The sequence below is a fragment of the Danio rerio genome, chromosome 2 (genome assembly GCF_049306965.1).
Source record: "Danio rerio strain Tuebingen ecotype United States chromosome 2, GRCz12tu, whole genome shotgun sequence".
Classification (NCBI taxonomy): Eukaryota; Metazoa; Chordata; class Actinopteri; order Cypriniformes; family Danionidae; genus Danio; species Danio rerio.
Genome location: NC_133177.1, coordinates 43,505,001 through 43,532,500, shown reverse-complemented (window position 1 = coordinate 43,532,500; position 27,500 = coordinate 43,505,001). Strand labels below are relative to the sequence as shown.

General features: G+C 33.1%; 1 protein-coding gene across 8 annotated transcripts in view; it reads right to left on the bottom strand.

Annotated features, from left to right (window-relative positions):
- The window catches only part of epha4b (eph receptor A4b), a 248,000-nt gene that overhangs the window by 66,462 nt on the left and 154,038 nt on the right, over window positions 1-27,500 (bottom strand). For all 8 annotated transcript variants that reach the window (XM_073920825.1, XM_073920799.1, XM_073920805.1 and 5 more), the window contains 3 exon segments: window positions 20,575-20,687; window positions 15,128-15,290; window positions 8,499-8,607 (listed from right to left, as the gene is read on the bottom strand). In XM_073920825.1, the coding sequence (XP_073776926.1) occupies window positions 8,499-8,607; window positions 15,128-15,290; window positions 20,575-20,687 (385 nt within the window).

The window sequence follows — 27,500 nt, the reverse complement described above, 5'->3', positions numbered from 1 at the left end:
TACTTTAGTTTGAAGATTTAGAAGATTTTCATGTAATGCTTTGAGTTTAGAGATTACCACCATGCAGTAGCATCCATGCTTTGGGTATTGGCAGCTTAATTAGCAAAAAGCAATTTGTTGCTTTGCTCAGTGAGCAATAACTGTCTTAAAATTCAGTCTCAATTAACTGTACATATACAACTCATGAAATATCATTAAAAACAGCTCTTCATTTAGGATAACTTCAAATAAAACTAAGACACACTAAAATGTACGATACATAATGGACACACATGACATTATTAGACCTTTGAGTTTAAGTTAAATAAAAATACAAATGTATTTAAACCTTTATTTGATATAAAATCAAAGGAAAATGAATTAAGGAATGAATGAATGAATGAATGAATGAGTTCACCAAAAAAAAAAAAAACTTACAATTGAATCACTCTGAAGTGGTTCTGAACACAAAAAGAGTATATGTAAAAGAATTTTGAAAACTTGTAGCCTTTGAACAGAAAATAAAGTCAGAATTGCAAGACAGAAATTAATCATAACTGCAAAAAAAAAAAAAAAACTTTATAACCTAAAAGTAATATTAGTAGTATCTTGCAATTGCAACTTCTTTATGAAAAACAATTACAATTGCCAAAATAAAAAGTCACAATTACCTTCGTTATTTAGTTTTCATGCTGTGTCAGAAGCATGTTTTCATGATATAGAGCACACTTTTCTGTCATCATTAAGATTTAAGAATAACCCAAGGCCCGTAACAGATGCTTCCAAGATAACATCTCATAGACAAAGAGCTCCTTCTTCTCTCTGATTAGATCGGCTTCCTGCGCACTTCATCTTCTATTACACAGACAAATTCATCTGCGCCACACTCGCATCATCAAGGATTTAAGTCAATGATCTCTTGTAGAATCTCAAATTTCCCCTGTCATGACATAAGCAGACTGACAAAGGGATTTAAGGACACATAATAGACTGAAAGTGCACTAGACATCCTATAAATGGAGGCAATCTATATGTTTAAAAAATAATTGGGGAAAAAAGATGCTTAATATGGCAGATCTAGAAATTCCAATGCTTTCTCTAAGTTGGCAACACAGTGGCTCAGTGGCACTGTCGTCTCATAGCAAGAAGTTCGAGTCCCAGCTGGGTCGGTTGGCATTTCTGTGTGGAGTTTGCATGTTCTCCCCATGTTTGCGTGGGTTTCCTCTGGGTGCTTCGGTTTCCCCCACAGTTCAAAGACATGCGCTATGGGTGAATTGAATAAACTATATTAACCACAGTGTATGTGTATTAACGAGTGTATATAGATGTTTCCCAGAACTGGGTTGCAGCTGGAAGGGCAGTCGCTGTGCAAAACATATGCTAACAATACGTAACACAAGCTCTGTGATTGGTCGGCTTGGTAGCGGTGACGAGCATGGGCGGTGCTAAGAGCCGCAAGCTTAAGCGAGTGTTTACAAGTGTCGAGTCCCGTGAAGGAGCTCCAGATGTAAGCTTTTGTTTTGTGTTTACCTTATGATGAAAGTTGCATATTCACCGGTTTCTGTTTCTGAATGAGCCAGATTCAACTACTTGTAGCATTCAGAAAAAAATAAAATACCCACGAAGAAACTCAACACAGAGGTACATAAAAACCTACTGCCAACTAGCATTTTGGAGGTGTTATTACAGAGCAACACGAACAGCCCGCAAAAGCATAAGTACACAGCTAGACACAAGGCTTATGCCATGGGTCATGCCAATCACTCCACTAAGAAGTATGAACCATGAAGCAGTTCATTCCGCTGCGGCGATCCCTCATGAGTAAAGGAACTAAGCCGAAGGAAAATAATTGAATAAATATTTGTTCTTAAGCAGGCATGCATTTAAAGTAATAGTCAACCCCCCCCCCCCCCCCCCCCACCCCCCCACCCACCCCAAAAAAAAAAAAAAAAAAAATATATATATATATATATATATATATATATATATATATATATAATATATATACTTACAATTTATTCAGCCTGAAATTGTTTTGAACACAAAAGAGGATATTTAGAAGACTGTTGGAAACTTGTAGCATTTGACATCCGTTCTTCCTGACCATTCTTCAAAATATTTTCTTTTGTGACCAACAAAAAATAAATAAAAAAAACTCAAACAGGATTGGACTAAGTAGAGGATGAGTACATGATCACATATTTTCTGGCAGAAGTTTGCTTGCAATTAAAGCTTGAAACAAAAGCCTTTTTCAATATGCCCTATACAGAGAAGGACTATATTAAAAATCTAAATTAATAAATATTTTAATATTCATTAGTTTGTTTTCTTGTACGTAGCGGATGCCCTTCTAGTCACAACCCAACACTGGGAACACAACCATACACTCTTGTATTCACACACATAAACCAAGGACAATTTAGCTTATTCAATTCTCCTATACTGCATGTCTTTGGAATGTGGGGGAAACCGGAGAACTTGGAGGAAACCCACGTGAACATGGGGAGAACAAGCAAACTCCACACAGAAATGCCAACTGACCCAGCTGAGGCTTGAGCCAGCGACCTTCTTGCTGTGAGGTGATCATGCTGTATTATTGTAAGAATAAAATAACTATTATTTTAGGCCACTAACCAGTTGGTTTGAAATATCTCATACAATTTAGATCATGTACATTGAAATAAAGAGAAAATCACAGAGCACACCTTTAAGATGCATGATTTATTTATTCAATTTCAGTCTGATAATTATTCAAATATAAGGCCGTGCTTGATTTGTGCACAGCAGAAAATATTTAAAAAAAATATGTAATTAAAAGACAAATATTGGCATGTGCAGCGTGCACACCAAATAATTAGGCGCTCCGCTGAGGATACGGCTTAAAAGAGATAATCCATGAGGATAGAGCAAGTTAGACGTAGGAGCGAAATAGATTGTTCAACTTTCTCATAACTTGAAAACAAAAAAAATAATTGTCTGGCAATGATGTGAGCAGCAGCAATGTTCGATAAATACATCAGTTAAGCGCGAGTTTTCAAGCCTTTAACACCATCCTGCTGTGATTTAATTGCTTTTTAGGGAAAGGAACTTTAAAAAAATAAATAAATAAAAATGAAAATTTTGATGACTGAACACCATCTGCCTGCCGCAACACATGCCAGTTTTTCCAGTTGTCCTTATACAAAACCACAAAGAAATGCTGTATTCTGTCAGCCAATGTAAGTCCCTGGTGCAATGAACAAGCAAATTAAAATAGAAATATTTATTTATTTACCTATTTTCCTCCCAGCTGCTATTTTACTCGCACACAAAAAAAGAAAAGAGATCACAGGGAATGGAGAGAGAACTAATGGCTTCAACTTTATTTCTATTAACCAGCGCGCTGATAGTTTTATTATTGAGAATGCGAATGTAACATGCATTTTTATGGTATGCTAATCATGCTTGCCTATTTTCACTGAGGAAAGGGGAACGATGCTAATTAGCTGTATTTCCAATGGTTATAATAACGCATAAATCCTGCTCTTTCTTGTAGACCGTGCTTGTATTACGGTGCTGGAGCAGGCCGTGCTGATGTTAAAATCTCTAAATTATGCATTATCTCTGTGAGCCAGGTGAAGTCTTCAACGGTGCAAAAATATGCTAGCTGTGCTTTGCTGCAGTTTTAGCAAAATATTGCTCATGTTTTTGAAGACAGAAAATGGAGAAAGACGGAAATGAAGAGACTGAGAAAAAAGAGGAGTGTGGGGAATAGAGATAGAAAATGCTAACGCTGAAAAGCAAGCTAAACTCTGAAGGCCTTTTGTTATGGTTGTTTGTTATGCAATGTTCATTTACGAATTCACACATTCATTCGTTCAAATGCTTATTCACTCAGACAGAGAAAATGAAACTTTTCTTTATTCACTTTTTTTACTAATATATTTGCTCATTCAACCAGATGTTCATTCAGTTGTCCACTCATTCATAATAATAAGGCAAAACCAAGAGCTCTGTTCTATTTTTTTCACTCGTTTGTTTATTTGCTCATTTCATGTTCAGTTGTCATTAGTTCGCTTATTCAAGAAGTTTGCTCATTTGTTCCCTCATTCATAATAATGAGGGTTAGCCAACCACTTGACGCAAGGTCATGCGTCAAGTTTCGCAAGTCGCTGCTGTGCCTGCAAAATTACATCACTTGAATGTGTAAGATCAATCGAGGATCTAAACATAATCTCTCTGGACAGAAATTGAAAACAAGGACCAATCGCTTGCTTTTTTTTATGTTTAAATATCTTGTTTAATCCCACATCCTTTTCGCAGCGCCGCTCGACAGAACTTCATTTTCAAACTGTAGTGTGACCGTAATGTTATGTGTGTTAATTTGGTTAATCAGATATTTTCTCAATCACTCATTCATAATAAATGTTTGTTCATACATTTGTTTCTTTGTGCAGTTCTTGTTTACTCGTTTACTCATTTGTTCACTTGTTTAATCAAACGTTTGCAGATTTTTTTCACTCGTTCATAATAATGATGGTCGTTTGTTCACTCATTCAATCAGACATTTGCTCATTTGTTCACTCAATCATAACAATGAAGGTTAGCCAACCGCTCTGCTCCTGTTTGTTTGTTTGTTTATTTGTTTATGTTTTAATCTAGTTTAATCGTGTTACCCAGTTTAATCAGAATTTTTCTCATTTATTTATTCATTCATTCATTCATTCATAATAATGAGGTTCATTAACCACTCTGATTGTTTATTTCTTCATTTTTTTGTTTCTTGTTTACTCGTTTACTTATTTGTTCACTAATTTAAAAAAAAAATGCTGATTTGTTCAATCGTTCATAATACTGAGGGTTAATCAGCCACTCTGATCCTTGTTCTGATGTTTGCTTTCAATTTTTTTGTTCAGTCGTTTATTTGCTAATTTGTTCGCTTACTCAACCAGACGCTTGCTCATTTGTTCACTCATTCATAAAAATAAGAGTAAACCAACAACTTGCTCTTGTTTGTTTACCTATTCGCTTGTTTGTTAATGTTTGCTCATCTATATTTTACTAACAGTTTCATTCATATAATTACAAAATTGTTTATTTGTTTACTCATTCCTAACAACATAGGTAAACAAATCACCCTGCTTGTGTTTTTTCAACAGTTTATTTGTTCATTGACTCATTCAATAATTAGATTATGCATTCAATCATTTGTTTAATTCTTCACAATTTAATTCATTTTATTCAATTATTAGTTTGTTTGTTTACAAATTCATTCATGTAAATGAAATGCTTATTTGTTTGTTTACTGATTCATGAGCCCACTCTTTCAATCAATAGCCTGCTTACTCCATCATTCATTCACTTATTAGGTTGATCATTCATTCATTCATTGCCTTTTTTTAAATTTTAGTTTGCTCATTCACTCGTTGATTTGCTCTTTTTTGTTTGTGGTGTGCTGCTACTCACATAAATGATAGATATACTTGGCCTAATGGTAATAGGAAACAGAACAGACTCAATAGGTCAAGTGGGATTTGCATAGACCAACACAGGAGGAGCAGGAAGGTGATTATGTTGTTCGATCTCTCACCCTGAAATCCTGAGCTGCATGAAATGAAACTATTCTCAATGTCTGAAAGTAAGCCAAGGGTTCTCCTCAAGGACATACATCTGACCGGCAGGGGTTATTGAGGTCTGGCTGGTCTCTGAAGAATGGTGGAGTTTGCATAATCTTTCTATAGTACTGTATATCAGACAGCTGTGCTAGAGTGGAGACTTATGCCTGAGGCTCAAAGCCAAAGGAATAATCGTCTGGAAATCCTGCACACAGCGAAATAAGTAGAAAAGAAAGGTCTCAATCTGCAGTATTTTTTAAAGTCTGTTAAAAGTGGCAGTTTACTGTACTGTATCTGAACAAGTTGACAAATCATTTTTGTTTTATGTCAGGCCTATTTACAAAGGTCTAATTACAAAGGTCTACCACTCAAAATGAGCTCTTGACATGCCAATTTTAATTGCATGCTAGAACAAAATACTACCAATAAAAAAATAAGGTTACTTACTAAATGAATAAACTGAAATTAAGTTAAACAAAACAACTAAATGTCTGCACTTCGCTCATTCCTTGCACAATTTTGCAGTATTGACAAGCCAACCACAGAGGCCATTTGCTAAATCTGTCAAACACTGCTGTGAAAGTGACAGGTATAAATGCCTTTCAGCTGCTGTTACACAGCCTATACAGTTAAAGTTATCCACCAAAAGCACAAGCAGTAGTTGTGCACAAGCCGTGTAGACTAATTTATTTAAATTTAAATTCTATTAAAACTAAAACTAAACTATTTTTTTTTCAATAAAACATACACTTTTTTGTTTCTATGTACTAATTAAAAAGTAAAACAAAACATAGGCTAATTATATCTTAAGGGCTTCATTGTAGCAGAACATTTAAAGAATAGCCTATGCAATTTTTTATGTGTGCCGGCATATATATACTCACCGGCCACTTTATTAGGTACACCTTATTAGTTCAACATGGTACTGGAAATATTCCTCAGATATCTTGGTCCATATTGACATTATAGTATCACGCAGTTGCTGCAGATTTGTCGGTCGTAACCGTTGATACAAGGCAGAATGGAGTTTCATGGTGTTGATACCAAATTCTGACCCTTCCGTCTGAATGTCGCAGCAGAAGTCGAGACTCGTCAGACCAGGCAACATTTTTCCAATCTTCTATTGTCCAATTTTGGTGAGACCTGTGCGAATTGTAGCCTCAGTTTCCTGACAGGAGTGACACCAGGTGTGGTCTTCTGCTGCTGTAGCTCATCCGTCTCAAGGTTTGATGTGTTGTGCATTCAGAGATGCTCTTCTGCATAACTCGGTTATTTGAGTTACTGTTGCTTTTCAGTGGCGGAGCCAGAGGGGTGTGCGGGGAGGCACTGGACACCCCTGACATCCAATTGGCCACCCTGGTTGCCACCCCAAAATTTAATTTGTGGCTGGGAGTTCCTGATGCTGTTTGACATCTCATTTGTCTAAAGAAGTTTTTGAATTTTGCCAGCAATACTCAAGCTACTTTCAAATCAATGATGATCCGAAGGCAAAAGCATGGCTTTAAGTTAGACAAACAGTGTTGGGCAGTAGCAACGATACAAGAAATGTAACTTAAGTACATTTCTCAGTAGCGTGGTGGTTGCATCGCTACTTTCTAAATCAAATAACTTTTCAGTAGCAAAGCTATTATTTTAGTCAAGTAGCGCAGTAGCGTCAATTTTCTCTCATTTAACCTCCTGTTCACTCACTCAAATGACTGTTTACTCATCCATTCACTCTTTCAACAAATTTATTGGCTTGTTTGCTCACAGTAACTGACAGATTACTTTCATTGTTTGCACAAAAACAAAGTAAAGCCTGAAAATGAACATTAGAAAAAAAAAAAAAACAATGCTTAAGGCAAACAATCTGATATCTGACAGCATTGTTTGAGGCACAGAATTTCTACAGAGCATTAAAGGAGAGGAATTTAGAGACATTTACAGACAAACAATTCTGAAACAACCTGTCAAAAGTCGCATCTGATTCATCACCAGATCTAAAACCACTATACCGTTCGCTAATCCACCACCATCCTCTTCTCTCCATCACAATCCTCCCATTGCTCTTCTACAATATGTTTGTTTTATCAAAGCATCACCAATCAATCAACACTTCCCTTCTCTCAACAAAGTCTGTTTCTCCAGCTTTTACTCTGGACAGAGGAATGCCAGAGCTCTGATGGGTAATGCATGAAGCTGCACTGGCTTGTTGGTAAAATTTGGAGGGATCCCACCACTCCTTCTCCTCTCAGATGAGGACTCACATGCTCCAATCCTACATATTTATTGTTTTGTTTTATAGCTGAGTGGTCTGAGATTAATTATTTGTTGCACATGAATCCATTACGCGCAGTTCTACATGCGCTCAGCAGGCAAACATGGGTCTTTTCTAGTCAATAGTGAATAGGGCACTCAGCGTGATAGGCAATCACCTCAGATCAATACTAATGTTTTTAGAGACTTCGGGCGAGCTTTGTTCGAGAAAGAAAACCGCTATTTAATTCAGTCAGAGTATATTTATTATCAGCATTAATTTATAGGCTGGGTGAGTCTCATCCAAGCGACTGCGCTTCGTCTTTTCTGCTTCAGTTATTGTTTGAATAGAAGAGATGCTGTGCAAAATGTGTCCTCCGACTTCAATTTCAAACGCTTTCTTCTTGGTTTTTAGGAGCCTATAAGTCACACCTCAGCGAAAGCCTGTTTTTTATATTTCTTTTAAACGCTTCGGCGTGGAAGAATCCACACTTCGTTTTCTAATCCAAGGTTCAATTTCTTGTAAAATCGCCATTTGACAGCGGCTCTTAGATGTAACGAGCAGAAGCGTTTTATTTTTGCTCTGTGATTTCTGCCTGAGAGACCAGTACACTTTTCTCCAAGACGGTTTGGAAGGACAGAACAACCGAAGCAAAGGTCAGGGGATGTTCAAAAAGAGTCTGTTCTTACCGTCCGCTCACTACAAAACACGCAACCAGGAAGATAAGCAGCACAATGCCTCCAGCTATGGACACAGCTAGGATTGTGGACTGGTTCGGGTCCCCAATGGCCAGCATATCTGGAGAGGGAGAAAGAGAAAAAGAGACACATTTGTGTCAGTGTTAACCCTTAAATTTTGATGAGGTCAAATCTTTTTCAGTTTGGTCTGAAAGAATCCAATGAGTTTCTCAGACCTAATCAAAAACCAACATGAAAGACATAAATAAATAAATAAATAAATAAATAAATAAATACATTTAAATTCAATTTAATTAAATTTTAAAATAAGATTAATTATTAAATGTGTTATTATTATTATTTTTATTATTATTATTATTATTATTCTTTATTAACACTATTATTGCTATTATTATTATTATTATTATTAACATTATTATTGCTACTATTAATATTTTTGTTATTATTATTATTATTATTAATTTGAAAAAAGACTAAATTAATGTTTCTACTTTATTTATTCATTGAGAACATCCAATATTATTGTTTACATTATATTGATAATGATGGCATTTTATAGTATTATCATCATCATATTTATATGAATATGTGACCCTGGACCACAAAATCAACTAATGTTGCATTGGTTTATTTTTGGCAACAGTATTGGGTCAAAATATAGATTTTTAAATACCTTATATACCTTAGATACCTTATTTTTATACATTATAATATTAAGTAAAAATCATGTTCTTTGGAGAAATTTGGTAGATTTAAAGCTTTAATTCCATTGTTCAAAAAAAATAAAAAATAAATAATAATAATAATAATAATAATAATAACAATTATTATTATTATTATTATTATTATTATTATTATTATTATTATTATTATTATTATTATTAATTTAAACTCCCTTCTTTTAAAGAGATAGTTCACCCAAAACTGAAAATTACATCATTGTTTATTTTACTATGGGAGTCGATATTTAATGGATTTTAACATTTATTAAAATATATATTGTGTTTGACAGAAGAAAGAAACTCAAGAAGGTTTGAAACTACTTCAAGTAGAGTAAAAAGTGAATAAATTTTCCTTTTAGGGTGACCTATCACGTTAACTGTCTGTTTTGGTTATAAAAATGAGTTGGGTTTCTTAAAATTGTATAAATTGCATGTTTTATATTCCATATATTTAACACTATCACTGAGAGCATCTAAACGTGTTATTAACACGGTATGTTTTCACAGTATGTGGTCTCTTACACCTTAAAGAAGGTAAACTTTTGGGCTTAAATGTTAAACTCAGCTTCATTCCTACTAAAAAAAAATAATAAATAAAAACAGAAGCTGCTGCATTTAGCCACTAAATATGAAGGCGACGACTGAGTCAATGTTCTAATTTACGCATGCCATCCAAATAGGGATGTTAACAGAGGGAATAACAGGCTCGGTTTGAAAGTTTCACGGCGAGTCTATGGATTTTATGCTGCTGCAATCCACTCATTACTCAAAACAAATACATCATTTATCAAGGCTGGCAACGCATGAGTAACCGCCTCTTTCAGGAAAATGAATATCTCCAGCAACAGGAATTGATTTGGAAATCCACTCAACTTCATACAACAATCTCAGATATGAGAGATCACAGCTCGCGGAGACAGGAACATATGGCAAAAATCTGATGAACAATACGTCACATACATTTCTTAGTTATATAGCTGTACCAAGATTGTTGTTTTACATCACAACAGTGGTAGAAAAAGACAGGGATTTTATACTCAAAAATTATGCATGTTAAAAACTACTTATTTAAAATGAGCTGAATTAACACAACTCTTGACAACTTAATTATTTTATGATCAATCAACCCAAAATTTTAACTTAAAAAGATTTGTGTTGGGACAACTTAAAGGAATTGTGAAGAATTTACTGTGTTAAAAGATTGTTACATGCACTTACAGCTGTAATATGATTTTATGAATAAGTGCATGCAATAACCCTAAACCAAACCCTAACCCTAAAACTTTTACAAAAAGAATCAAAACAAATCACAACAGACTCTGCGTTTAAAAAAAAGAAAACACCATCCAGATCCAAGATATAATACTAAATACAGATTAACTGTCAACACAACTAAAATAAAATAATATAATAAAAATGAACTGAAAGTAAACTCAACAATGATACTTGAGTCAAAGTAAAATAAATGGATTTCAATATACAAGTTTTTTTTTATTATTATTATTGAGCAACTGTAGTTTATTTATGTAAATGTGTGCAGCAAAATAAAGTAAACTGTGACATTGTTTTACCACAAAAAGTCTTCATACAGTGGACTTAAAAGTCAGGTTTGCATGAGGGGCAGCCCATAAGACTATATGCTGGTCATTAAGAAAAAATGATTGATAGTTTTCTAATTATTGTAATTCTAATTTATTACAGCTATAGTTCAAGACAAAATATGCAGGCATTTTTTTGCTATTTCTGCACAGAATTTAGTAAAAAATCGGTGGATTAGCAGTATGCAGAATGATTTTGGGAGTATTGCAACTAAAACTTAATATTAAAAAAAAATCTTTTTAACTTTTATTTAATGTTTACAATGCAAATCTAATTAGATCCACTTATTTGTTACACAAAGCAAGTCTCACATATAATATATCTACTATATTACTTTACAAACTGTATTTTAAATAAATCAAAGGAATATTTTCATTATAGACAATAATGTTCCTGAAAGTAATTTAAAAACTGAATAAATATAAATTTACCCACATTTACAAAAGCAAATAAATAGACTTAATAATGGGCTAAAGATCTGCGGAAATCTGCAAATTCCGTGGGCCACTTATAAGTTATCTAGCATTATCAAGATGAATTTGTTCTAGCACAGTTTAACTTTGACATCTTATCATATTTTATTATCATAAACTTCAGTGAATAAATTTCGACAATGTGAGCAATGTTAAAGGTGTCGGAATCATTTTTGTCTTATGCACTGTAGTCTTTACTGTCACTTTTGATCAGATCAGTTCATTCTTAAATGGCCTCAAACAAACTTTAGCAGTTGCTTGTATCCAAAGAAAAATCAATTAAGCAGTTCATCAAAGAGCCAACAATAACAGCCATAATACGCAAGGTCAGGTTAATTTAAACAGCAAGAAAAAAGTTTAGAGAGGATAAAAAGAATAACATTTAAACAACAGTGAATACAGTGTAAAATGAGTCTAAATTTTCAGGCACTACTACAAAAAATTGGCTCACAGTGCAAGTCTGTACTTGTCAATGCCCCCCAGCAAACACTTTTGTGTTTAATAGACATCTAGTAGACATCTAAACGTAGTCATCTTGGCTAAAGCAAGGCTAAACTTGGGCTGTCAGTGAAAATCTAACAGACGTCTTATAGTCCAAAACTAAACTAGTCGTCAAATAAATTAGACAGACTTTTTACGTCTAGCCATTCATTTCTGTGTGTTTGATAACAATTCTAGTTTCAAAAGTCTAGTTTTGGCCTATTCTTAGACGTATTAGATTTTCACTGACAAGTTTAGCCTTGTTTTAGCCAATACAACAATGTTTAGACATTTATTAGACATCGATTAGGCATCTTTTAAAAACAAAAAAAATGTTTGCTGGGCAGTGTCTTAGGTGTTCAACTATTTGAATGTTAATCCTCACATTGATGTTTGAAGTTCCAGAACTTTGCTTTAGATTTAATATAATGAACTGGTGTGTGACTTATTTCCCAAACTTCCTGCTTCTGCTCTCTGGGAGTCAAGAATAGAGTGTGTCGTCATGTTTTGTGAGGACAAACGAGTCAGTGTTGAGTCTGTGTTTCTTTGATGGGGATCAAAGCAGATTTTTAAAAAAAGCTTTGGGGCACACCGTAAACACAGAGACCTTGTGGTATATGCATCTAATTTAAAGCTGGTTACGGCCCAGCGAGCATCTCTGGAAGCGAATCATAGAGCTCAGCCGACCTCATCCACCGAGCTCAAAGTTAACTGAGTCCAGTGGTGTAATTGCTCTTTTAATTATATGAAAAATGCTTAAGGCTTCGGCTCACGGTGACATTCATAAACCACTTGTGTGTGTATTTGTGCATACCATACACTTCAAGACAGAACACACAGCACTGTAAATTGCATACACTAAACATGTTCAGTTTCATAATGTGGGGAAAAAATCAAAACCCTTTCCAAAAAGAAAAGGAAGTAATATAAAACCTAAGTAATTTAAAATGTGCTGTCACCTCACAGCAAGAAGGTCGCTGGTTCGAGCCTTGGCTGGGTCAGCTGGCATTTCTGTGTGAAGTTTGCATGTTTTCCCCTTGGGCGTTGGGCTGACAACTCACCACATTAAAAACTAGATGTTACAGAACACCAATATAGTTTGGCTAAATATCAACTTCGGTATAAATGGCCCTGGGCGTGAGTGAGTGAGTGAGTGATTCCTAAAACTATTGAACAGCACCCATTCTTCTCTTAGGATAGTTTTAAATAAATAAATATATATATATATATATATATATATATATATATAAATAAATAAATATATATATATATATATATATATATATATATATATATATATATATATATATATATATATATATATATATATATATATATATAAATATATATATATATATATATATATATATAAATAAATATATATATATATATATATATATATATATATATATATATATATATATATATATATATATATATATATATATATATATATACACAAAGTTATTTTTTCACACACAACTTATTTTCCATACTGTGAAATTTTAACTCTTTTTCAAATATTTTCCAAGTAATGTTTATTATTTCTAATATTTACAGTACAGTATTTCCAGTAATATATGTTTTTTCTTCTGGAGAAAATCTTATTTATTTTGGCTGGAATAAAAGCTGTTTAATAAATAAATTAATTAATAAATACAATAATTAATAATTGATAGAATAAATGAATGAATGAATGAATAAATAAATAAATAAATAAATAAATAAATAAATAAATAAATAAATAAAAACAAGTTTAAGGTCAATGTTATTAGCCCCAAATATATACAGTGCATTCATAGCGTTTCCCTTTTTCCACATTTTTTAATGTTACAGCCTTATTCCAAAATGGATTAAATTCATTTATTGCCTCAAAATCCTACACACAATACCCCATAATGACAATGTGAAAAATATATAAATTTTTTTTTTTTAAATATTCACAACCTTTGCTCAATATTTTGTTGATGCACCTTTGGCAGCAAATACAGCCTCAAGTTTTTTTTTATTAATTTATTTTTATTTATTTATTTTATTTTATTTTATTTTATTTTATTTTATTTTATTTTATTTTATTTTATTATTGATTGATTGATTGATTGATTGATTGATTGATTGATTGATTGATTGATTGATTGATTGATTGATTGATTGATTGATTGATTGATTGATTGATTGATTGATTGATTGATTGATTGAAAATGATGCCACAAGCTTGGCACACCTGTCTTTGGGAATTTTTGCCAGTTCCTCTTTGCAGTACCTCTCAAGCTCTATCAGGTTGGATGGGAAACGATGGTGTTCAGCCATTTTCAGATCTCTCCAGAGATGTTCAATAGGATTTAGATCTGGGTTCTGGCTTAGCCACTCAAGGACATTCATCGAGTTGTTGTAAAGCCACTCCATTGATATTTGGGCGGTGTGCTTTGGGTTATTGCCCTGCTGGAAGATAACCCATCACTCCAGTCTGAGGAAGGGCTGTTTTAATGAATTTGCAACAATTAATTTTTTTTTTTTCACATTGTCATTATGGGGTATCATGTGTAAAATTTTGAGGAAATAAATGAACTTAATCCATTTTGGAATGAGGCTGTAACATAAAAAATGTGAAAAAAGTGAAGTGCTATAAAAGTTTTCGGCATCCAATAGTAAAAACAAACAACAAAAATTACAACTGATGTGTCAATAATTTTTAGCTTTACTGTATATTCAATACACTGAACTGTCAGACTGAAGGATAATACTATAAAAAACTTTGATCGTATTGTATTATTGAAAGCTTTATAAACAATCTTTATAAGTAGTAAAGAGGTTTATTTCAGCTAGCAGTAAGTGAGTGAGGGATCTTTATGCCACCAGAGTAACCAAGTTTCTTTTTTCCATTCAGTCCATCAAGTTTTTAAAATAAGAGCCCCACAAACACAGTATGTATAATACAAGCTTAAATAAACTTAAACATTAAGGGAAAAAATTGCTGTAATCTCACTAGGTAACTTTGTGGCCAAATCAAATGATGCCCGAGGCATATATAATAATGATTCCTTGTGAATGGTCACATGTTCCAATTGGCCTAATTTTCACTGAGATTTCACTCTCACAGGATTGACATGAAAATAAAGAAAAACAATTATGTTTGAGTCTCATGGTATATCATATCCATACATTACCTCTGATTACTGAGCTATGCTTAGGTATTTCCAGATTTTCATTTTATGGCACCTTTTACAAAGTCATCACTACCTCTCAGTGATGGAGCAGTAATGCTGTTAGATTTGTGTTATACTGCTGAAGAACCCTCCATAGAGAGAGAAAAAGGGAACTGTTGAGAAGAGCAGAAAAACCTCACCCTCATGACTCGTCTCCAGCTCGATCTCTCCACCATAGTTGCCGTATCCTCCATCAGTGCGAGCCCTCACTCTGAACACGTATGTGGTTCCTGGTTTCAGGCCCTCCACAGTCATCATGTGCCCTTTGGTCTTCAGAACTGTATAGTTCTGGTCTCTTTGGTTCTGTAATGGAAAAAAAACAAACAAACAAACAAAAAAAACACTTTATATGTGATTTTATTTAAATTTAGGTTGTTTATTGATTATGTTGAAGTGGTAAGATGTTACTTTGCAATTTTTAAAAATTTGGCGTGCGGATGACAATTTTCTCATAATGTTCCCAATTCATATAAATGTATGAAAATGGCTAAAATAACATAGTTAGCTAAAACATCCAAATATGACTACCAATAAAGACCACTATACTAGAAGGTAAGTTCATGTTTTTGTGTGTATAATATATCCAACTCATATTGAGTCATATTATGTATGTATGTATGTATGTATGTATGTATGTATGTATGTATGTATGTATGTGTGTATGTATGTATATATGTATGTTGTTTGTTTGTTTATTTGCTTGTTTGTTTAGTCAGTCAGTCAGTTAGTTAGTAAGTTAGTAAGTTAGAAAAAAAGTAATTTCATTGTGGACTATTTATTCATTTCATATTACATAATGTTATTTTTTTTGTGAATTATTGTATAAATATTATTGTCCTGGTATGAATTTTAATATTGTAAAATAATATTACACTGGGATAAACATTACTTCAATTTATTAATATTTCAATACATGTAAAATTTTCAACATCATTACTCTAGTCTTCAATGTTACAGTTCTTCAGAAATAATTATAATATGCTCATTTAGATCAAGAAACATTTATATTATCAGCATAAAAGTCGAAAAGAGTCATGATATTTGAAACTTTTGTAAAACCATGATATATGCTTATGAGCATACGCTTATGCTTATAGATTAACAGAAACTATGTAAAAAAACTGCATGTATTTATTCATTCATTCATTTTCTTTCGGCTTAGTCCCTTTATTCATCAAGGGTCGCCACAGTGGAATGAACCGCCAACTTGTCCAGCATATGTTTTACACAGCGTATGCCCTTCCAGCTGCAACCCATTACTGAGAAATACCCACACACAGTTTAATCAATTCACCAACAGTATAGCGTATCTTTGGAATGTGGGGAAAACCGAAGCACCCAGAGGAAACCCACACCAACAGAAGGAGAACATGCAAACTTTTTTAGAATTTATTAGAATTTGTTTTAATCTATATGATTATGCCAAATTAATGACTCTTTGCAAATAAATAAAAATAAATAGTACTTTAATAATAATAATGAAAGACATTTTAAAAATGACTTTTGCAGTATTTTCTTTCACACCGCATCATTGTAAACAATATAAAATTTAAAAAATTACTATTTATTAAGTCTTACTGTGATGTCATGCTAGCGATGTTACACATTCAATCTGCAATACACTTGTTGAATCTCTTTTAAAGCAAACGGCAGGGTGGCAGTGTTGAATTTGGAGTGCACAGAACAGGACATAAGAGGATTAATGAAGGATATTATTTCAGCAGCATGCGAACACTGTAGCCAGCAGGCATCATATTTTCAGTCATTTTAGAGAGGCAGATGCTGGGGTGCTAAAAGACCAGGCCAAGGCTTTAATTTACACTGTTTGACATGATCATTGGTGTGATTATAGTTACATGAGTCAGACATCTGCAATGGCGTGTAAATGTAAGTCTATGAATACAATGTGTTGATTAATTTGATAGTAATCACCCAGACTGCCAGCTAACACTTCACATGGCAGATTTACTTACTGCCTCATGTATTCAAAAATGGTGAGAGCTGGGTGAAAGCGCTAGTTTGGAAAATGGCTTCCAACTTCATGATTGTGAATTATACAAAATTCCAAAAACGGAGTAAAATGAGAAGAAAATAAAGAATGTGTGATTTGTTATTGTTCGCAAGCTTTTATTTAAGTGAAAAAATACAAAGAAAGGATTCCAAATGCTTTAACTGAGCAAATAAATTGCACAATTCTGTAAACATAAACTAATTTAGATTTCAATGGCTGTAACTCACTTTATGAAAATCTAATTTCCTTTGAAAAAATATATGTTTAAGAGTTTTGGAATTGGGTATACTAATTTTTAAGTTTTACTCATTCTATAACATGTTACACCTGATTACATTTTGATTTGGTTTTGACATTTGACAGTAGTGTGTTGCAGCTAGGAATGCATGATATTTCTGTGGCCATCCATATCGATATTGGACAATAAATGCTATTTAATGTTATTGTTATCGCTTTGATAACAAAAATAAGCCAATATCTTTAACTTGATAAATTATGTATGAACTACGCTGGGTGAACCAAGTCACATGCTTGATGTCTGACACTTTTTTACTATATTACTGGTATTTTGAATTTGGTTAACGATCAGTGACTTGGTTGCTTAATTAATTAATTTATTTTTTATTTATAAAATTTTTTTGTCAGGCAGTTGATTTATCTTATATAAAAGAAAGTTGACCGTAAAAAAATTGTTAATTAATCAAACGTTCCTAATGTTAAGATTCGTAAATAAAACCAGTTGCTCACTGTATGTGTTTGCCGTTTGTTTGTGTAATAATTCAGAAAAAATGGGGAAAAAAAGAATAGTTAATACATCCGATATCAGCTATCACATATAAAAAACATATATTTTATCGTATCAGTCAAAAATTCCATATCCATATCCATCCATCAAAATCAAAATGTGCTTAGATTTACAAAACACTTAATAAAAATTGCACTTTTGTCAAGTAAAATAAGTAAAGTGCTTGATTTCACTGCATTAGTTTTTTTTTTTTTATGAAACAAATTTTCACAATTTGGGATATACAGTGTTTACACTTGGCTTGGCTGACACTTTTATCTGAATCAACTTGAATTTAAAGTCTTGCATACTAAGGGTGCTTTTATATGTTTCAATTGCAAACATCTAAAGTGAACCATCTTAGAGACTTAAATACGAATAATTAAAAAAGCAGCTATCACAAATCGCAACATTAAATGAGCACTCTTGTCCACTAAAATAAGTAGTGGTAAAGTATCCTAACACTTCAGAATATTTAAAATTTAAAAATAACTGATTTTATAAACCAAGAATTGACAAAATAAGAGATGAAAGTAATCAGCTATGAGCTATCAAGCTTTGAATCAGTCCAGCATTGCTTCCAAAAGCAGCCTTTCAAAGCTAAGAAATCTTTTCCAAATATTAAAGAGCATCCTGTGACCAAATGGGTTCTGGGAAGGAATTGGTCTCTGTCCACCACACCCAGAAAGACTGAGAGTAGAGGCAGGTTTGTGTTTGAGAACGTGGGATCATTCCAGCTCCAACAAACCCAGCATGAACCACACATTCTTTAATGCCAGACACCCATCTGGGCATTGAGTCTGAGCTGACATCCCATAATCACACAGCAACCAGTATGTGTGCCAGACTAGACTGGGTCAAACGACTGCATCTGTGCAGGTCTGATGTAAATAAACCTTCTGTCTTTAAACAGCCAGAATGCTTTGAATGGTTGAGAATATACCTTGCAAAAGTGATATTTCAAATTTGATGAGAATGAAAACAAGGCTGTTGGGTATTTAAGTAATTTAATCAATAAAATAAAAAAAATAAAGTAAAATAAAACAAAACATCACAGGCTTGGAACATGGCTCGTCCAGATTTTGCCAAGTGCTAGTTGTCTTGAGACTGACATATTTTATGATGACGCAGGGACAGGATAGAGTTTTTGTTCCTGGGTCATCATAAAATATGTTGGTCTCAGGACAACTAGCACTTGGCAAAATCAGGACGAGCTGAAACATGCATGCTCTCCTTTAGTCGTGATGTGTTTTTTTGTCCAAATAAACTATTAAAAAAAAAGTAAATAAAATAAAATAAAAAAACTTGCAAAATAAGTATGTAATAAAGATTTAAAGCAGTTTCAACAAAAAAAAAAATAAAAAATAAATAAAATAAAATAAACAAAATAAAAAATAAATAAAAATAAAATAAAAAGAACCCATTTTCGAATCTGTATTTCATTATTCAATTTTAAGCACTTAGTTGTATTGTTTGATTGATTGATTCAAAAGCTTCTTGATTTACTCTTTTATATTGTTTTTTTGTTTGTTTGTTTTAGTATTTTTTTCATCAGTAGTACACAGCAATTGCTTACTTGTTTAAAAAAATAGTAAAAAATAATAATAAAATAAAACAAAAAATAAAATAAAATAAAACAAAACAAAAAAATAAATAAAATAAAATAAAATAAAATAAAATAAAATAAAATAAAATAAAATAAAATAAAATAAAATAAAATAAAATAAAATAAAATAAAATAAAATAGACCCTTTACGATCAAACTGTGCTGCAGGAGAGGATAAAGTCTAGATGCAATACAGCTGAGGATACTTTCGTCAATATAAGAATCTTTTTGTGACATTGTAGAATAAATAATATTTTGACATTACCGTGAGGGTAGGGTTGAGGTAGGGGTAGACGCTAATAAAATACAATTAATGCGTAATTTAATAAATAATATAAATCCTGCTTGTCAACTTTCAATCCCTTTCCTCCGGGTGCTCCAGTTTCCCAACAAGTCCAAAGACATGTGCTACAGGTGAATTGGGTAAGCTAAGTTGTACGTAGTGTATGTGTGTGAATGGAAGTGTATGGGTGTTTCCCAGTAATGGGTTGCAGCTGGAAAGTCATCTGCTGCATAAAACATATGCTGCATAAGTTGGTGGTTCATTCCACTGTGGCGACCCCAGATCAATAAAGGGACTAAGCCGAAAAGAAAATTAATTAAGAAATCAGCTTCCGATCGCGGCGACGCTCATTACATGTCGTATCACATATAATATGATCATTATTTAGCTGTTTAAAAGACAAAATATATGTTCTCTCTCATATTTGACAATTGGAGTATCAGGAATTTTACAGTTTAATTGGAGCATTTGTCAATATTTACAGAAAAGGGCAACAAAATATGAGATGGCTGGTGGTCATGTGATAAACTTGACGCAAACTTCCATTTCTGCCTTTTCTATACAGATCACGCTACTTAATAAAAACAGCATGTGTCTCTTTTAAATCTACAGTATGTATACCCAGCTGTGTGCTTCAGTGACGGTATTCTCTCTGCTCGGTGACGTCAGCCCTGGTATCATTCTCCTGTTATAATTAAAGAGCTATGCGTGTATAAATGTGTGAGCAGTCGACTGTGGCTTATAGGGTCCACTGATTGCTTTCATTTCCAAAGGCATGATGATGCTTCAGCCCTCAATTACACATGCCAGGGCTGCCTGGACAACTGCAATCATTACAGCTTTTAATGGAGGTCAGAGAAGCATGCGTGGGTGTGTATGAAGATGAGAAACCAGCAGATGTACCTTCTCATAGTAGATGACTTCATATTCCACTATGACTCCGTTTGGTCTGTCGGGCCCCTGCCATGCCAGGGTAATACTGTCTTTACTCTTTCTCTCCTTCAGGATCACATTCACTGGAAAGAAAAGAGAGAGAGGCAGACATTGAGAAACAAAATAATCAACAAGTAAGTGAAGCAGTTCAATTGAAGCTTCACGATGTACATGGAATTATTCCAGTTTTTCATGTCTTGTTGATTCATTTATTTACAGTCATTCATTTCACAGATGTTTTGATCCAAGAGGATCAAAGTAGCACTTCAAATCACCAGAAAACTGCAATATTTAGATGCCATGACAAGTAGAAGTTAGTTTAGCAGTTTCTTTTATTGTCGAGTCATTGTAGCTGAGTGATTGTAGGAAAGTGTCTGGTGCATATGGAGAGGAAAGAGTGTGTGTGTTCTACAGGTGGTTTGTCATGCCCAATTTTTGCATTAAACAAAACATTAAAAACAAGCAGTGGACTTGGGAACAAAAAATACAAGGTTATGAGTTGCAAGTTGAATATTTTTACCTCCTTATTTTTAGAATTTCATGACACTGAAAAAATCTGTCAAATTTAATTCAAGTTCGTTCATTCATTTTCTTTTTGGCTAAATCCCTTTATTAATAAGGGTCGCCACAGCGGAATAAACCGCCAACTTATTCAGCACGTTTTACGCAGCGGATGCCCTTCTAGCCGCAACCCATCTATTCAATTCACCCTTATTCGTATAGCACTTCTACAATGTAGATTGTGTCAAAGCAGCTTCACGTAAAAGATCATTTGAACAGTGTAGTTCAGTTTTCAGAGTTTAAGTTCAGTTTAGCGAGGAAAAAACTTCACCAATTGGCGAAAGTGAAGAAAATCCCATATCTGGAAAACATCCACACACTCATTCACTCTCATACACTACGGAAAATTTAGCCTACCCAATTCACCTGTACCGCATGCCTTTGGACTGTGGGGGAAATCGGAGCACCCGGAGGAAACCCACGCGAATGCAGGGAGAACATGCAAACTCCACACAGAAACGCCAACTGACCCAGCTGAGGCTCGAATCAGCAACCTTCTTGCTGTGAGGCGACAGAACTACCTATTGCGTCACTGTGTCGTTATTCAAGTTACAGTACATATTTTAAAAAAAATAGTGGAGTGGAACAGCAACCTTTAAAAAATTACTTTAATATTTTCACTGCGTAATAAAAATGTTTAATTTAGAGTAAACTTATTATCAATGAGTATTATTTAGTAACTAGTTCCACAGGCTGGTTTATGTTCACTCAGTTTTTCTCTCAAAGAGAAGCTGCTATCTATATCTATTATAGGCTTCTAATGGTTAAAATGTATTCATTTTATTTTTTATAACCAAACATCATGAAAACACTTTGATTGACATTCTCCCTTTGTAATAGGGTAAAGTTCCGCCCATTTAATATCACCATCATTAGCATTAGGCACTGCCACTGCCACTATACTGACACATAGCCATTTGTAGCTCCACCCTTTTTTGAAAAGAGCATAATCTCATTAGAATTTAAAGCGACAGTTACCAAAATGGCAAAATTTAGATTAAAGTCTAAAAGACGAAGTTTCAAACAGTTATAAACATTATTTGTGGGCTATTTCGAGCAAAAAATTCACATACATACTCTAGGGGCATCAGAGATTTATTTTACAGCTTGTACAATGGGTCATAATAGGTCCGCTTTAAAAACATTACTTAGATTTGTATTTTTATTGGTTGGTCCAAATTTGACTAAAAAGATTCTCATATTGTCTGGATGTATTTTTTTTTTATTTATTTATTATTATTATTATTATTATTATTATTATTATTATTATTATTATTATTATTATTACTATTATTATGTCAGCATTAGCCATTTTGGACATGAGTTTGAAAACAATGCTTAATTTAACATTTTAAGTAAATTTGTGCATAATATTGTGCATAATTGTTATTATTGTGCATACAAAATATGTCTTCTTAACAATGTCTAAGCAAAAAAATATAACTTCAACTTCTAAATAAATAAATGAACAAACATGTAAATGACCAAACAAACAAACAACTATATTGTAAAATAAATATTTTTGCATTTTCAACATTTTATGTTACAGTTTTTACAATGTTTATGCTTACTTGATGGTAAAAAATCAAGAGAAAAAGTCAATATTTTACCTTTTTTTAATAAAAAATGATTAAAAACATATATATTGTTTAATTTAGTATGTATTGTGTGTTAGTATTCAAGCATTATTAGTTATTTATTAGTTTTGAAAAAAAATATTATTATTTTGTTAAACAAAAAAGACAAAAAATGCTAACAAGAATTAAAAACGAAACCGCTGAGAGCTCTTGATCCCCTCACTCTCAAGAGTGCTTTACACACACACATGCACACGCGCAAAACCCACAAGTGCTGTGAAACCTTTGTCTAAAGAGAGACAAAGGAGGCCACACAACAGCAGGTAATTACACTCCTGAAACAGTCTAACACCTTCTGTCTCTGTCGGCTGCTCCTTCATCTCTCTCACTACAGCAGGACGGACAGAGAAGAGAATGAGAGCGGAAGGAGGGATGACAGCAGGCCTGATATTTGGTCAGATGGTTGGAGGTAAATTCACCTTGTGTCCTTCACCTTCCGAGATCTGTGAACAGCCTTCAAATCACTAGATGTACTACACACATATACACACACAAACGCACACAGACCTTCACATGTACACGCACGAACACACACGCACACACACACACACATTCTTTCATGATAGTACATAGTTTATTGCCATTTTCTTTTCTTTTTGTCCTTTGGTCTTTCTGATAAAGTAACTTTTTTAGAAAGTTTACTTTTGTGCTTGTGATTTTTGGTTATTTAAAACCTACAAAAGTATTATTATTTAACATTTGATATTATTATAATATTATTAAGATTCAGAAGGGATGCATTCAATTAATTACAAATATATTCTTAACCCTCTACTGCTTGCATTATGATTTATCTATGTTTAAAAAAAATGTGTCAGCCTAGTGGTTAAGTGCGTTGACATATGGCACCAGTGCTCACGGCAACCCGAGTTTGATTCCCGGTTCGAGGTCCTGTGCCGATCCTTACCCTCTCTCTGCTCCCAATGCTTCTTGTCTTTCCTCCACTGTCCTATCTAATAAAGTTGAAAAAACCCTAAAAAAAATAAAATAAATAAATAAATAAATATATATATATATATATATATATATATATATATATATATATATATATATATATATATATATATATATATATATATATATAATTTTTTTTCTTTTCTTAGAATGGCTGTCAAACAATTAAAAAAAAAAAATTAAGGTACTTTATGATATGTTGCCATATGGCAACAACGTCCAACAGTGTATCTAACTTAAAAAAAAAAATTCTCAATTAAAATTTTTCTTATATAATTATTAATTTTGTTGTTTGAAATGATTTAGTTGGTGTTGCAGTATAAGCTTTAACACAGAACTTATTAATGACACCTTATGCATACTTCCCAAAAACTGATATTCCCACAGTTTTCATTTATTCCATTCTTTCTTTTTTTGCTGAATATTATTAAAAACAAACATAATATTGTATTATCATGTACACCACATACAGTGAATATAAATATTTTCTGCAGTAAATATTATAGGAAATAAATAACAAGTCTAGTTTATCCAGATGCATCAGAATAATGTAGAAACTAGCTAGCAATGTTTATATATTATATTATATTATATTATATTATATTATATTATATTATATTATATTATATTATATTATATTATATTATATTATATTATATTATATTATATTATATTATATACAATGCCTGTCTTATCTGCCTCTAAGCTAAATTACCTGAACTTTCTGCATCACTGCTCTTATCAAATGTCCCATCTACATCATTCTCATGGTCACTAAAACCCATCTCATCTTCACTTTCATCTGCACAAAGAGCCAGTTCTGTCCTTTTCTTTTTTCACTTACCATAGAACATGGAGGTGCTCGCAAATACACTGTTCTCTGTCTCTAATAAAATGTATTCCCATTAAAATTAGATTTTGTCTAATTTGTCTAATTTTATTAAATTTTTTTTAATTTTCATAATTTAAATGCCATTAACACATGACTAATCAACATTATATTACTAGCATTCATGTTGTTATTGCTACAAATTAAAATATCACAGCTGACCTTGCTGGCTAGCTAACCCATTGCAATATTGCACGGTTCCACTATTGCACAGTGTTGGCATTTGGCGACACATACATTTGATCGATTTACAACTAATTAAATTAATACAAACTTTTTGTTGTAAATATGTCATCATAACTCACGGGGGGTGATGTTTCAGATTTTTTGTGGATCTGACGATTCAATCCTTTGTTTTTAGTGATGTTTACATCTTATGTTTTAGAAATTCTAACTAATAATAAATAAATATTATCAATACATTGTTTTATATGAATTATGTGTCCTTAATCAGTTGGGAAGGATTCTAAATGAACTAGCTCATTTTTTATTTTTTTTTCACATAATGAACTGCTTCCCTCTAGATATATAGAGTGCCTAAGTGTAGGTTGAACCAAAATAAAAAAAATCATTTGTAACCATTTCAGTGGGTTTATTTAATAAGAGTTTATCTTAATTGGCATCATAAGTACTGTAACTACTGTATTTTGTATTGTTTTTATTGCTTGTTTTTAATAATAATAATAATAATAATAATAATAATAATAATAATAATAATAATAATAATTTCTTACTTTAATACAACACTTTTCTGGACACTCAAAGCACTTTACACATTAAGTGGGAATCTCCTCATCCCCAACTAGTGTGCAACATCCACCTGCCAGAACGCACACCACACACCAGCTGATTGGTGGAGAGAGGACAGAGTGATTAAACCAATTATGATATGGGGATGGTTACGAGGTCATGATAGACAGAGTCCTGTGGGCAAATTTAGTCAGGATGCCAGAGTTAAATCCCCACTCTTTTCAAAGGACATGCTGGGATTTTTAATGACCACAGAGAGTCAGGACCTCGGTTTTAACGTCTCATCTGAAAGATGGCACTCACTGAACAGTATAGAGTCCCCTTCACTGTACTGGGGCACTAGGACCTACACAGTCCACAGACTGAGCGCCGCCTGCTGGCCTCACAAACACCACTTCCAGCAGTAACCTAGCTTTTCCATGTGGTCTCCCATCCATGTAGTAACCATGCGCAGCCCTGCTTAGCTTCAGTGGGGGAAATTTTTAAGGAATGTCTCCAGCAATATGGTGATGCCCACAACAAATTTCCTGTCAAGGACATTAAAATTAACTACTACTACAATAGTTGACAAATTCTTTCTGCATAGAAATCATACACAAAAAACTCTGGCTTTTGATTACTAATCTTATCACCTATTTAACACGCTTAAACAGTAAGTAAAATAATAATAATAATAATAATTAAATCTGGATTTTCTTTATTATTTGTATACAATTGTAAAATAAAACACAACACACACACACACACACACACAAAGTACAGAAATGTACTAATTATACATTAAAAAATTGGGAAAAGTTACTTGTGGTACTTCAGAGAGAAAAAAAAAAAACTTTCTGTGGAAGTTTTAAATGTGAATTTTAATGAGCACCATTAATTCCAAAAACTGTACGGTATTCAGATTTGTGCTGGTTCGCGGTCTGATGTGGCTGAATGTATAAATCATCATGATCTTTGACCCTGTTCTGACACTAAGCTCTTCAGTCTCAGCATGTGCCTGTTCTGCTCAAGAGCCTCCAACGTCCACTGCCAGAACAGCTTCATACATATTTAATCCGATGCCTAATACCAGCATACACACATTCACAAACACATTTAATGAGAACACGCCTGCACTGATGACCCTCATCGGCCCGTCAGGGGTGTGTTTTCAGCACATTTCAGCACCAGAGATGAGTCCCAACTGTAGATAATGCATTTGATGCCATGTATTATTTAAAGCTTACAGATTTCGATGAATTTACAGCGCCCTCCACTAATATTGGCTTTATTAGAAATATAAGCAAAGAAAGCTGCAGAAAAATTACTTACATATTTAATCTTTGGATCTTTTGCTCAAAATATTAACAAAAATAATCTGCTCTACCTGAGAACAAAAGGTCTCAGTACAACACAATATAGGTTTATTTAAAATAAAAAATATCAGGCCCGTAGCCAGTCTGGTAAAATGGGTGGTTCTTTTTTCTCAAAATGTGGACCATTCTGGAATTATACGCCTCATTTTCTATTTAATTATAAAATTTGAATACTGCATTTTAGTGACATTTTGAACACTATTTTGAACACTATTGCGAACACTATTAGCTTGTCGGATGGTCATCATAGCCACCCTTTCTGACTATTTTAACCAAAACAGTGTTCAAATCAATTTTAATATGGTATGCTTTTGGTGCTTCACACTTGGTCAAGAACAAGGTCCAAGATTTAGAATAAAAGATACTTGTAAAATGTTTTCTCCACAATACGGTAGCCAAAAAGGACTTCTCTTACTTAAAAATACACAGCTGGATGTTGGCCTATAAAAAAGATTTGCCAAAACAGATTATCTGAAGTCACACCGAAGCGACAGCCAACAGAGGATTGTGCTTGGTCTTGAAGCTTTTTTCAATGGGTTATTTTCACCATGATGGTATAGCAGTCAAAATGAGCTCATGTATAGGACAAATTCTGGACCTTTTTCAGTTAGGAGTGGGTCTTCCGAACCATCCAAATACCCCCTGGATAGGGGCTTGAATATTTTTGTTAAATATATGTGTGTCAGAATCATTGACACCCTTATTCAATTCATATGATTAAATAAAATTTTTTAAAGCATATTTATTTAT